This window comes from Anguilla anguilla, chromosome 8 (assembly GCF_013347855.1).
Source record: "Anguilla anguilla isolate fAngAng1 chromosome 8, fAngAng1.pri, whole genome shotgun sequence".
In the NCBI taxonomy this organism is placed as follows: Eukaryota; Metazoa; Chordata; class Actinopteri; order Anguilliformes; family Anguillidae; genus Anguilla; species Anguilla anguilla.
This window is the reverse complement of record NC_049208.1, coordinates 18,442,084-18,455,785: the sequence shown is the minus strand read 5'-3', so window position 1 is coordinate 18,455,785 and position 13,702 is coordinate 18,442,084. Positions and strand designations below refer to the sequence as shown.

At 37.4% G+C, this 13,702-nt stretch overlaps 1 protein-coding gene across 3 annotated transcripts; it reads right to left on the bottom strand.

The window, feature by feature from the left end:
* Window positions 1-1,497: 1,497 nt before the first annotated feature.
* Window positions 1,498-13,151, bottom strand: LOC118233016 (transcription factor AP-2-alpha-like). 3 transcript variants are annotated; one of them, XM_035428315.1, is made up of 7 exons: window positions 13,064-13,151; window positions 8,238-8,645; window positions 7,180-7,231; window positions 5,721-5,952; window positions 4,908-5,026; window positions 3,515-3,656; window positions 1,498-2,678 (listed from the first exon to the last, which is right to left on the bottom strand). In XM_035428315.1, the coding sequence occupies exons 1-7, from the start codon at window positions 13,094-13,096 to the stop codon at window positions 2,396-2,398; spliced, it is 1,269 nt and encodes a 422-aa protein (XP_035284206.1). In that variant the 5' UTR covers window positions 13,097-13,151; the 3' UTR covers window positions 1,498-2,395. The 3 variants fall into 3 exon arrangements, with proteins under 3 accessions (XP_035284206.1, XP_035284205.1, XP_035284207.1); XM_035428314.1 differs by lacking the exon at window positions 13,064-13,151 and adding an exon at window positions 9,810-10,246; XM_035428316.1 differs by lacking the exon at window positions 13,064-13,151 and adding an exon at window positions 9,148-9,715.
* Window positions 13,152-13,702: the final 551 nt, after the last annotated feature.

Sequence of the window (13,702 nt, the reverse complement as noted above, 5' to 3'; positions counted from 1 at the left end):
CTGGATTCAATTCTTTTAAAAGATCTCCATGATTCCGTACTTGTTATTCCAATGGCTGTATAAACATAATATTACGTTTAGAAAATAAATAAATAAATAAATACATTTTTAAAAAGAAATAGAAGCAAATGAAACCAGTCCTACAGCACATCCAACGTGAAAACCGTTCAAGGCGATTGTTCTTTCAAAAAGATTGAAGCCTAGAGACATCCTTATCTTATTGTTATTTTGAAGAATTTTGCAGAACGAAAAAAAAGTTGTCATTAATTAATTTTATTACATTTCTTGCAGTAGTTTCAGTTTGGCGTTCGCAGATTTTTTTTTAATTTTTTAACGTGTGTTCTTAAATTGAGAAACCGAACATGTGCTTTAAATTGTAATACACTGACAAGCACAAAGCAAAATTTTGGTTATACTGAATCTGGCCCTGATAAGGAGCAGCCGCGAGCCCATGGAATACCAATGTCCCTGGGGTTACAAACACACACACACACACACACACATAGAGAAAGAGGGGGGGGGGGGAATGAAACAATTCTTCGCTTCACCTGCTATGACACTTGCACCAGACACGTGTAACAGATGCTTTGTTCACCTTTTTAAGAACACTGAAAATAGAGTGACATGACGGTTGCGCTGATTGTTTTTGCACAATTTTCAAAGGCCCAAATTTCACATGGAAACGATCTTTCGCCAGAGACCGAAGTGTTGAACATTCTAATATTCAGACTATAGTCGACCTTAGCGGAGATTTGTTGGAGTGCATGCCACGGTCACGATTAAATTGTGATTTGTTACTTAATGTTACGGTTGTATTTTAATTCTGCTCACCAATGACACTATTGAATTCAAATGTGAAATTTGCTCGGGTAACACCCCAGTTGTGATCAGAAGACAAAAAACTAAGAAAAAGAGATACGATAAGCTTGCTGGATTTGAAATATTTCGGAGAAATAGTGCATATATCATTTCAATTAAATAAATAACATAAACATATCAAGGCATTCCATTATGGAAGCCTTGGTCGGGTGATCGAAGTGGAACAGGAGCACAGAGCATTTACCAAATAATGCCTAAGATTCACAGGCCATTAAATTCACATTTGTTTTAAAGGGTCAAATAAGTGAATTCACAATTTTTACTAGGATGTGCACTGATAAAACTTAACAGGTAATATAGTCTCTCTTTGTAGTCCTAGTTGGGAGTGGGGTTTCATTTAATAGGTTCCGTTGGTTCCGAAAGCAACTGAATACTAAATTCAGTTGCCGTTTCAATCCTGATTGCGAATAACCATCAAAAACTGAAATTTTACCTATGGCTTATCGTCCACAGAACTGTAAAAAATGTAATTCAAATGTAGGTGAATTAAAACAAAACAAAAGAGATATATGATTTGTCAACTCTCATAGTTTAAACGTCCCATCTTCCAGTTTAGAAACCGCACATTCAAGATAGTAAATACTATTTTAAACTCCTTCAAACAAGAAAAAAAAAACATTTCCAAAATACAATACAAATTTATTGCTGTGACTGTCCTTCCGGGGAAGAACATGGGGTTAAAAGTATATCTTTTCGTTGATACATAAACACTTAAAGGCTTGTATGAACTCAAGGCCGAACAAAAACACAAAACAGTCTCATTCATCCTTGGGGTCCTGTTCTTTGCCAGTTTGCCAGTTTAAGGGAAATGAGGAAGCGGATCACAGGACCTACAACACGGAGGGGTATTTTTTCATCAAAATTGCTCACTTCTGTCCATGTCCCCACAATATGCTAACTAACTGAAAACATCCCAGAGCAGAGTAGCACCCAAAACGCTTATGAATAATAAAACCACATCGATTATACAAACTCATTAAAACAGGAAGGACAGCGAGGGGGGATGGGGGGGCACTATATTTACAATTCCCATTAAATTAGGCATAAATAGACTACTAGTATATATATATATATATATATATATATATATACTTTTCCGTCACCGAAAATCCTGTTGAAATTCAAAAAGTTCAAGTTGGTCGTTTTACCTTAGGCGTGGAAGTCTACTATGAAGTCATGACATGGAACTGAGTGGATTCAGTTTTTCAAGTTTATTATTCACAATACTGATAGAAATGCATCCTCTTTCATCTTCTTTTATAGCTACAATCATAACTGGAGATACAGAAGGGCGGCAGAGCGTCAGTTTGTTGCAGCTCAAGAAGGAGGTGGTACATAAAGTCTCCCGAGTGGTCTGTTGGAAGGCCTTTTCTCTCCGTCTGGTTCCTTTGTTTTTCCCATTTGATTCTAGGGTGAAAAATACCTTACTTCCCATGATTCCAAAGTTGAAATGAATGTGATGTAAAAAGACTTGTAAAATCACAAGAGGACTGGCAAATATATCGCCTATATTTCATCACTTTCTGTGCTTCTCGTCTTTCTCCCCACTCTTAGTGCCGCTGTCGTTGTGACTGTTATTATTGAGGTACATTTTGTCCATAGCTTTCATAGCCTCGGTCAGATAGTTCTGCAAGGCCGTTATGGCTGCGCACATGGCTGGGGTCCCGAATCCGTGAGAAATTAGACTAAAGTGGCTCAAACAACTTTGAATCCCTGGTTCTAGAATGGGCTGTTGTCGAGAATTCCCCAAGGGCGTACGGTCCTGGGAAAGCAGGTCTGTGAATTCTTTGCAGATTTGTCTGAAAAAATAGCAAGATAAAACATTTGTGAGGTGTTTTTAAACAATCCCAGAAAAACTCAATCGCACTGTCACACAATGAAAAAGTGTCTTTTAGATGAAGGACCTATTTTGTGGTCAAACTGCTTGCATTAAAATAAGTCATTAAATACGCCCGAGTATTCTTAGAAATGCATCACGTGGTTGACAGCCGTATCAAGTATAATTGCAATTTATATTATCCCATATAGAATATAGCAAACATCTGGTCAAATTAATACCAGACATCATAATTCAAACAATTATCTGCACAAAATAATAAGTGCACCACTGCCTGTGTATATAGGCCTACGTTACAATCGAGTTTGTGAGGTAGTAATCATACAGATATGATTAAATTAATTAAACATTAATTAAATTAATTAAAAAATAGTGTAACTCTTCAGACACAGTCAAATTTGTGTGTTCGTTGTGTGTTAATGCAACTGTAACATAGTTTATACGAAACAGTAGGGACCAAAATGTATTTTAGCAGAGCTGATTTCACCCTGAAGGTGTTATCGTGTATAATTCTAAAAACACAACCCGAAGACTGCTTGTGGAAAACCTGACTGTGGACACTTCTCATCAAAATACGTATAATACTTTAATTGATTCATTGATCGAAGGCAAAATTATAATAACCACGTGGCATTTGCGGAGACTTAAATGAAGAACATGAAGAGTAAGCCCCATCGTGATCACGATTATTATTATTATTATTATTATTATTATTATTATTATTATTATGTTACCGTTCTATATAATACATTTCTGAATTAAATAATGCGATAAAAGCGTAGGCCTATAGGAACTTACTTCGTTGCCAATAACATGTTTTTTCTCTGGACTTGTTCATTTGGGTCGGAATGCTGACGGTTCATGTATTCCGCAATTGCCTTGGCTGGGAACTCTGTCTCACACACGTAACCAAAATCTCGGGCAAGATGAACGGCTTCGCCTAAGAGACAAAGAGAAGAGCGTGTTATGTGTTAGTCCAATTTATGACATCAATTTCTGAGCAACTGATACTTCCACTAACCACATTTTTTAATTAGCACTTGCAATAGCCTACATGCAAATATAAGTGAATAGATGAACGAATAAAGTATGAATAAAATAAATAAAATATTTTAAGGTCAGGATTTCTCATTGTAAAATGTGTTAAAGTATTAGTAGACTGTTAGTCAATAAACACCTAATGTTAGGGTATCAGTTACTTAACGTGATGTAAACACAGTGTTAGGCTATTGAAACAGTCCACGTTGTAGAAAAGCATCTTAACGGCGTCTAAAAAAGCTTAATGTTGCATGTTTTCAACCATAAGGCTAACTCGGTTGAGGCCTGTCTGTTATTTTGGCTGAGTCTTTGCTTTTAATTTCCTGAACCAGCCGAGTTTTTACTTCGGGGCTTCCTGCAGTGAGCTTCAAGCCCGGAAGGACGCATGTGCCAATTAAGCGCATCAAAGCGACAACCCAGTACGCTCATTTCCATAAAAATTAAGCGATCATAAACAATATTCCAGGATCAAGCTATCCCTTTACTGCATAACTATCCTGTAATGCTCTCAACTCCCAGCTCACTAACCAATCGGATAATTCTTCAACCTATTAAGATGCTAGCAGGCTAAACCATAATGAAGCGAAAATGAATATGGCCTTCAGGTCCTCTGTTATAATGATTAACAGGAACCAATGACGCATCCCGGATTTCACCAAAACACGCACCAGAGAACAGCCGTACTAAATCTGCGAGTACAATGAATTTATTCTAATCTTTCTGTAAGCCCTTTAATAATAATAATAATAATAATAATAATAATAATAATAATAATAATAATAATAATAATAATAATAATAATAATAATAATAATAGAATTCTAAGAAAAACTGGTCAAGAGCCAGAAACACTTTATTTTCAACAAGCATAAAATCTCATATTTTTGGTCAAGCTAACTGAAACCACCCTTAAGAACTCCGAAATCAGCTCCATGCATTAGGTTGCAGATCATATATAATGAACTGGGAGCTGTCTAATGTTATACATTATACTGCTAACATGAATATGAAAATACTGCTAGCTGAATGGTAAAATGCAATGCAAATTACATGGATGGATCCATATTCTGTCTCGTGTTAGTTTTGGGCTAGTTCTGAAATGAAAACACCAAATCACAGGCCATTGCATTTATATTATTCCCAGAATTTCTTACCCTCTACAAGTGATGTTAACAACGTGACATTCGCAGCCTTGCGTCTTCCAGCTGGGAGGTTTAATCCAATTTTGTCCAGTTTTTCTCTTAAGGACCGCCCTCCATTCTTAGATTTTGCCCTGAAACAAAAAAAAAGAAACATTGTAAAAATGTTAATTGAATTTTCATGTGTCAGAGGAATAAACATTCAACCAAATACATTAAAATACATTTAAACGTAAGTGAATAATTGGACTGCAAGCAAATTGAGCAACTTTATTTCTAATATGTGGGATGTAATATTCAACATCACAGCTGTGTGAAACTTATAGAAAAAAAGTTATTTAGAGCCAGCATGATTTGAATATAATCTTCAGCATGTTTGGTAGTGTAATCTTCAGTAAGATACATTATTGATATCAAAACTTGGGTGTTATTTATTTTACTCATTTATATACATTTTATGTCTGGAATACAGTGGACAACTGCAGAAAACTGTAAAAGCTTAGATCTACAGCATAGAGTTACCCACAGCATAGAGACATATTAAAAATGTATAGAAACATGATATCAGGTTGGACATGGATGTGTGGCAGGCCTGTACATTCAAGGTATGTACAAAAATGTCTTTAAAACTCGAATGAAACTGTTTATAGTTATTACAGTCAGTGAGGCGCTGTTGTCTTAAGTGGACGTGGGTCCCATTATTGGGTGGCTTATGTATGGTCTAAATATAATTATAGTGACATAAATGGCTGAGATTATTTTTCCAACTGGCATAGACACAGATACGCAGATATGCTTACAGTAATCAAAAGAATATCAAAATCTTACCTCCTCAAAACGCCTCCCAGCAGCGAGGCATTGAGACACTCGGGGGGCGAGAGGCGTCTCTGAACCTCTGAGACTGTGACCTTGTACTTTGATGTGGAGCTAAGCAGAGACAAGCGGCCCGGAACAGAACAGAACACTTCATTTGGGTTTATCACGCCTCCAAAGAGACCGTCCTTACTCATAGGGATTGTGGAGATGCTGTTGCTGTTGTTCTTGGATAAAGACACAGGACCTAAAACAAAATGAACGGTTCATTTACAATACAGCCTTCATTCACAGGCAATCATTGTTGTGTAAACTTTGTTGATTAAATAAAAAAGGACAACAGTGGTGGAAACTAAAGGAAGAGCCAGCAGTTCTCACAAACCGATTCCCATTCCACTAGATTTACAATTATTTAAATCTACAACTGGCCTAATGCTCTACCCAGATCCCGTCACAGCAAATCTAAAAATAGAAATATTGTACGCACAATTCACAAGAATGACAGTGTTCTAACAATACAATAAAAACAATAAAACAAAACCAGCAAACAAAAAACAGTGTCCAAATCTACTCTTGTACGGACTAAAAATGTAAGACTTGGACACTAAAATACTTCGCGCTTAAACTACTTTGTATTGGTGAGGGGTTTCTACCGGAGATTAAACGGACTGGACCCATTGGATATATCACTTGCGACATTAATAGCTCAAGGGAGGCTAATAGACACAATGCTAGTTAAACGAACTCTTGAGATTACTAATATAAAAGCCAATTACCACGCGGAGAGCAAGTCTCAAGATATATCCCCCTGTTCGTATAATTTGACATGACAAAGGCTGCACGTGCAGAACGATACGATGTAAAATAATCCTGGAATAGGCCCATCGTGGGTTGAATGAAAAACTGAATTCACATACAAACACACGAATTCACACGAATCAAGCCTATTCGTGTAATTCACTCAACCCATGACTGAAGACGACAAGCTAAACCTACAGAGCAAAAATCTAATAAAATGAAAGTAAATAGGTTAGTCTCAGTAAAACTGCACATAGATGGGCCCTTTCAATAAGTAAACTGTCACAGGTGACAGGTATGGATTCACACACAAATAACAGTTGTTTTAGACGGAAATGTACTGAAACCGTTGCGGACACAGCAAGACCAGACAATGAAAGTCTATTTCCACACATGTCTTTCTGCGTAATTTTGCTGCGCCTCTTCCCAACCGATTGCATTTAGCAAGTGGCGATATACATTGTATACGTGTACTCATGTCAATTCATTTTTACAGAGGAGCATAAAATATTATGTAACTGGGTGACAATTGCATTTGTCTCGCGTTTCATTCACAGTCAATATTTTTTTCTTACAGCCTAGCCCGCATTCACCGTAGCCCATCGGCGTCTATACGGCTCCAGACTTTGCAGAAGCCTGTGGTAACATGCGCGGTATTTTGAAGCAAATTGCTTACCCTTCTTAATTACAGTTTGGTCTTGGATGATGTTAGCTTGATCTTCAACGTGCTGAAAAGTCAATGCACAACAAATAACTTTACAATCCCAGAAAAAAATTACAGTCATTTTATGTACTGTTATTTGTAAGTCATAAAGCCTGTACTTTACTCTGTCAGAACTACATGGGGATTTTTAAATGAAACTGACAGCCATGTATATCGATGTGTTTATAGGCTAAATTGGACCAATAACTATTTGGATAAAGAAAGATGCATATGTATGCTTGATACAATAACAATGAATTTAATAGTTACAGTAATTAATAGTTACATTACTTAAAGCCAGCTGATAATGACAATACCTGTGTATAAATCGCATGTTAAACCATAGAATTTTCTGATTTAAAAAATCCCTATAATTTAAATGTATTTTTCATTTACTTGCTGAGTTGACGAGAAACAATTGTTTATTGTAGCCTACATCCTTCTTCTCTCAATTTACATTGCTGATGTTTCTGTTCTTCGCTCATACAAAAGCGTAAATAAACGTCTACAATATCAGAGACGTTTGCAGGAAGAAGTAACGTTCATAATGAAATTCCTGAATAAAAATGTAAATCCAGAGCAGTTGAGGAAATTGGGAGACTAACTTTCCATGTAGGCTACATGAATATCCTGATTGTACATGCTAAATCCTAAAAGTATCGTAAGTCATAATTGTTGACCTTATTTTACCGTCATAAATACAGACCCATGGTGTTCAATAGCACGGATCGTAAATTTTAACAAACCGCCTGTCCTAAAATAATTATTCTGTAGTTTTTATGTCATTGTCGGTCACTATATCGTACATGGCATGGCACAAATTTAGCATAACTGTATTATTGTTATTATTAATATAGGCCTAATATAATTTTATCAAAATCTCCCATCCACTATTAGCTACAAAATCCTAATATAATAATAATAATAATAATAATAATAATAACAACAACAACAATCATCATCATCATAACAAGCTGTAGTAGTATTATAGTTATTATTATTGTAATCATCATCATAACAATCATTCTTACCTGCATTTCTTCCAAAGAATGAGGTATTCCATGGATAGAGATAGAATCTGCTAGTCCAGGATCTAAGCCGTGTGCGGACTGCAGGAGAACGTCTCTCCGGTAGTCCCTGCACAGCTGGGGCAAGCCGCGATGCTGATGCAGAAGACTGCTCTCCTGACTCTGCCTTTGGCCCGGCCATCCTGGGTGCTGTGTTTGTGGCTGTGTGTGTAGAGAGTTTAGGGAATAGGGGTCGTGCGAGTAAGGGTCCTGTGACTGAGCATAGATGGGCTGGTAAGGTGGCGGAAAATATGGAGGCTGGAAGTCAGAGTTGGGAGTATGCGAGAGTGGGGGCGCGCTGGAGTACGGAGACTGACCCACGGATCCCAGCTGAGATATCCTGGCAGTCCCATTACTACCGTCATGACGATCCTTAAAAAGAGAATAGAAAAAATATATATGAATGATGAATACGTATACATTTCCACGAGTCAACATTTTACCAGGTTAAAATTGTGTTGTGGAAACTGTCTGCATACTGTTTGACGTATTTTCCGTATAATTTAATTGTCTCAAAAACAGAAAAACAACTGCATTGAAACATAAACATAGCAGAGACAAATGTCAGTATTTGTAATCATAAACACAAATGAGACTGACAGATGAATCCAATGCTAATACAAGAAATAAAACAAGAAGAAAACCCAGATAATAGGCGAAATTAAACAGAAATAAATATTTCGTTTCATACGATTCAAAAACAGACCGGGATTGCCTTACGCCCACTCGTAAATGTGGCTATCAAATTCGTTGCAATTCCAATTGTATTGCCAAATAATGACAGACTGGGTACATAGCCAAGCAAGTAATAAAATATGCCAGCAGAGTCGAAATGTTTAACGAAGTTTAGCAATTTTAGTCCACTTTAACTCACCATAGCAGAAAAACTGTGCACTAACATTTGGGTAGTGAATCGAACAAGCCGAGGTTAAAAAATCATTAAAAATTAAAACCTTGATGAAACGACGAAAAACAAATTAGACCGAATAAAACCCAGCACAAAAGCGCAACATCAATATTCATATATGAGTCACCGAAACACGGTAATCCATCAGCATTCGGTTACAATTCCTGATGCACTTCATTTGATTGCAAAATGCTGCAGATTATTATTAAAACTTTCGTATATCCGTCTTCTGCCATCCAGATCTGACGTTGTGTATCTGCATGATAGCAGAGTCTGTCTTCTTTCCTTTGACTCCTAAAAGCCGATATTCCTAACTATATCACAAGAACATTTCATAAAGGAACAAAGGTCGAAAATCAAGTGTGAAGCGAAGAAGCAACTGAAGGCAGCTCTTTACTAAATGACGTCCATTGCAAGAAGAATCAGTGCATCTAATCAGAGAGGGAGAGACACGGAGAGAGGGAGTGAGGGAGAGAGTGGGGGATACAAAAAGGGGACATTCTTTTGTGTCTGACGAATCAGAAAGAAGGGGGGGACATTTTAAAAGACTCGGGGCCAAACGAATGTGAAAGACCGATCGCATGGAAGGACAGAACAGTAAGAGGAAGAACGAGGAAAACAATGGGCACCTCTGGTTCGTCTGAAAATCCAGTGAAGGCCAATGACATCTCGACTGGCAAAGTATGACTGCCCGGAGATCGGCTGCTTGCCCGCAGTGTCGTCTTGTTTTTTAGCTCATCTGATGTTTTCAGATCTGTACTTCTTCGAGTTTCTCTGACATGATCCATGACAACTCGGCCTTCTGAATACGTGAACGAAGTTTAGATTATTGCCTAAGGCTTAAAACTGGCCTATCCAAAGTCTCTTAGCAGCTTCCACTTTCAGCCGTAAAACTTCCTTGCCGACCCATTTGCGTTCAAATGTGGAATAAAAATAATTCTAAATTATTTTCTTAATAAGGACCATGGTGTATGCTATTCCTCTTGAAAAAGAACGTGCCAGAGTCGAACAAGAGTATAAGTGAAACAGTCTAACATTTGTTTCTTCCAACTCCTAGTGTTCCTGCCCCCAGACGCAGGCGTAACCAGTTTTACTGGCTGTACAACTCCAGTCAACTCCAAAATATAAAAGACGAAGAGACAGAGCGACCACAGCACAGTGTGTAGCCTAGGCTACTCTGCAATTACGCGGACAGACGATAACGACACACACAAGCAAATATACCTATTTATTGTTTCCACGGCACCTCCCTTGAATTAGCCTAATGTTAACACTGTTGGCTGGACTAGGCATACATCTTTCAGCGCGACAACAAACATGTCCTAAATTGCCTGTCTCCGAATCGTAATACTGCCAGCATTTACAGTGAATAACAACTTGGCAAGGGTGAAACTTTTTAACAGAATTGGTTTATTTGCCTTAACGTAGCTTATAGCCTACACAAACACGCTTCCACAACTGTAGACAAAACCTCATGTTCTATTATTGGGCCTACTGCACTTTTCTGTAAGAATTATTAGTCTATTATGAGTAGGCTATAGGGTATATTTTGTTAAAACGGAATATTTTGATATTCAGCTTTCTTTGTACCTATATTTTGTACATTTGGTCTATCAAATAAATTTTACAATTTATAGTAAAATCCAAACATATTTTGGCCAACAATAATATGGTACACCTTCTCAGCGGTCTCTTACCTCGCTGTCTTCATGCTTGATATTATCAATTAATTTCCAAAGCATTTTGAGTGAGCACTGGGAGTAGATACTCTCTTATTTACAGAGTACGGCTTTATCGCTGGAAAACTGCTGGTAATTCAGTCTGTGCTCTGCGATCTCCCTCTAATGGTGAAAGTAAAATCTCCTGCTGTGTAGCCTTCCTTTCTATAATAACGTTCATTCTCTCGTCAGCGAAAAAGCAGACTGAATTCGGTGTTTTCAGTACGACCAGACACAGATAAAGTAATCCGCGTAGCCTATAGAGCGTCCTCTCTACATGGCAAGACTTTATTTGTGTTTTACCAGTTACATTCCAAAGTCATAAGCATTGGCGGACGCGTCTATTACAAAATCACATAATCAAATAAACAACAATTTATAAAAATAGCCGATTATTTGCAATTGCCGAATGCATGGACAATGTAGGCTATAGCCTAGACATCGCATTTTGATAAACAAATTCGTGCGAGTTATTTTGAAAATAATGATATACAGTAGCCTATTTATTCCTTAATTCTTAAATTAGGGCTGTATTAAAAATAAAACTGTCACACAAATAATAAATATGTTGAACTGTATCTCCCTCCTTCTGTCTCTATTTTCAGCAGAAAATATTTGTTTTGTGGTTTCCATTGAAGAGCCTATCTGATTATCTTTAAATGACAACAGAATAAACAGTTGTTTTAGTCCCATTGAGACAGGAGGGTCCAATACTGTTATGCAAAAGTTCGCCATTCAAAGTGTGGGCACAGGACTATTGCCGAGAACAGAGTCCTCCGTTTTCAAATTAAAATAATTAACACAACAAAATGGGCTGTTTTCATTTCAATGGCACGCCGCAAAAGGTGAGCCAGGCCTGGCCCCTGGAACTAGCCAGCGCCCCGAGTTTGTCGATCGTAAAAAGCGGGCAAACGACTACTAGGCGTTGGCCTTCCTTAATCTCCATTTTTGGTGGGGTAACTTTCAAAGGAGGTTGTCAGGAGAAACTAGCCCACTCATATGATTATGTCACACAGGTTGCAGTTATTCAGTGGGTCTCTCTTCCTCCCATGTGACATAATACATGATACACGTTTCACTGAAAACTAAAAATAAACCACACATTTGAGCGACTGTTTTCCTATTTACGAATAGGTTCACACGGATCTGTCAATTTTATCAGTGAAATATAGCCTACATGATAATCCACACGACTCATTAGGGAACACTAGGGCGCTATATGCAACCATACTCTGGGTGAATAGAAATACCCTGATCATTAAAATTCAACGAAGCAATTTGAAGCTGCTTATGAATGTATTCCGGCCATGTCACCAACTCATGAAAGGTTATTGACTAAACAGGTAGGCTATGCAAACACGTTATCTATTACTTTTATGGCAAAAACAAACCCGACTTGTTAATGCAATATTTTGTTTTGGTGAAATGTAATGAAATAACTCTAATATAAAGTGACGACACTTAGGCCTATTAAAAAGACAACACTTTCCTGATATAATGTCTTTCTCTTTTTATTACACGCACACGTGGGACGTGGCGTATCTACCATCGCAGGCAAACAACAAAAATAAACTGAAGATTTCTACAAACCCCATATGGGCCTCGTTCTAAAATATGAAATCAGTATAAGAACAATTTAAAACCGAAACAAGTCAACAGTGAAGTTTCAGTAACCACTTTCACGGAACTAAAGTGATCTTTCACACTCTTTGCAAAAATCATCTGTTTGCATTATAGCCCTAATTGTATGATATGTGAAACATAAATAATTGATTAAATTCGTGTATGCTATTTTATACTTCCTAAACTTTCACCTGTCCATTACTTAAACATATTCTGGTGATTTTATCCAGAATAACGATTATATCGTTCCATCTTTAATATACTACCACTTCATAAGTTCCATATATTTATCCGGATCTTAAGACAAAATTCAAACATTTATATGCTTTTATGTACTAATACATTCCCAGAAATGCTCCATACAAATTTTACACGATCTCAGGGAGACTACTTAAATTACCAGTGGTGCACATTACTGTCAATGAAAAGTTGATGAGGATGGTCTTGTTTGTTTTCATGTTTAAGTATCCGTGGGTTTACCTGACACTTGCAACACCTGCATACATATATACACATGCCTTAATTTAAACATAAATACATACCTGCCAATCCCCCATTTTCCCCATTATTGACATTCTTTTGTCTTCTTACTCTATATGGCGACTCATGCACGGTGTAATCGCATTGATCCTCCGATCACAAAGACAATATCTGCTTTTACCTGCGCAGGATCATCTCACCTGCCCCTAAAAACAGGGTGCCACCTCGCTACGCATGCGCACTAAACCGGGCGTGTAACTTCAAACTATCCGAAAATGATGTCCCTATCGATAACAACCACCGAGATCTTCTCAGTGTGATATGCTGATCATCACATTAAATAACAGCCGCGTCTGATTTATTATAAGAAACTGACCCTTCACGAGTTTCCTAAACTTGACACTGGTCCTTCAGAGGGAAAACGATTAGTATTTGTTCAATGCAAATTATTTCCTGTTTTCATTGATGCATTCGCTTTTTCAAGGCTATATATACAATCATAGCCACTGAGACTGAATTTCAAAATTCAGGAAGGCCTTTTCGCCTTATTGCCTGGAAAAGTGCCGCGAAGCGCATGCTGTGTGTGGCGAACGCATCTTCCTGTCATATTTATTGCTGTCTCATGTTTATTTTCCTTTCAAAAAGTATTTTTTCGAGCGATTCCTGAAAGCAGTTGAACCATGTCTGTGTCACATACACTT

What these genes read in the sequence shown, in the direction of transcription:
- LOC118233016 (XM_035428314.1), bottom strand. Translation starts at nt 9,968, where the DNA reads ATGGATCATGTCAGAGAAACTCGAAGAAGTACAGATCTGAAAACATCA. An exon ending in GATTTTCAGACGAACCAGAG is followed by an intron (nt 8,646 to 9,809) that starts GTGCCCATTGTT and finishes TCTCTTTTTAAG; the next exon opens with GATCGTCATGACGGTAGTAA. An exon ending in CCAAACTGTAATTAAGAAGG is followed by an intron (nt 5,953 to 7,179) that starts GTAAGCAATTTG and finishes ATTTTGTTTTAG; the next exon opens with GTCCTGTGTCTTTATCCAAG.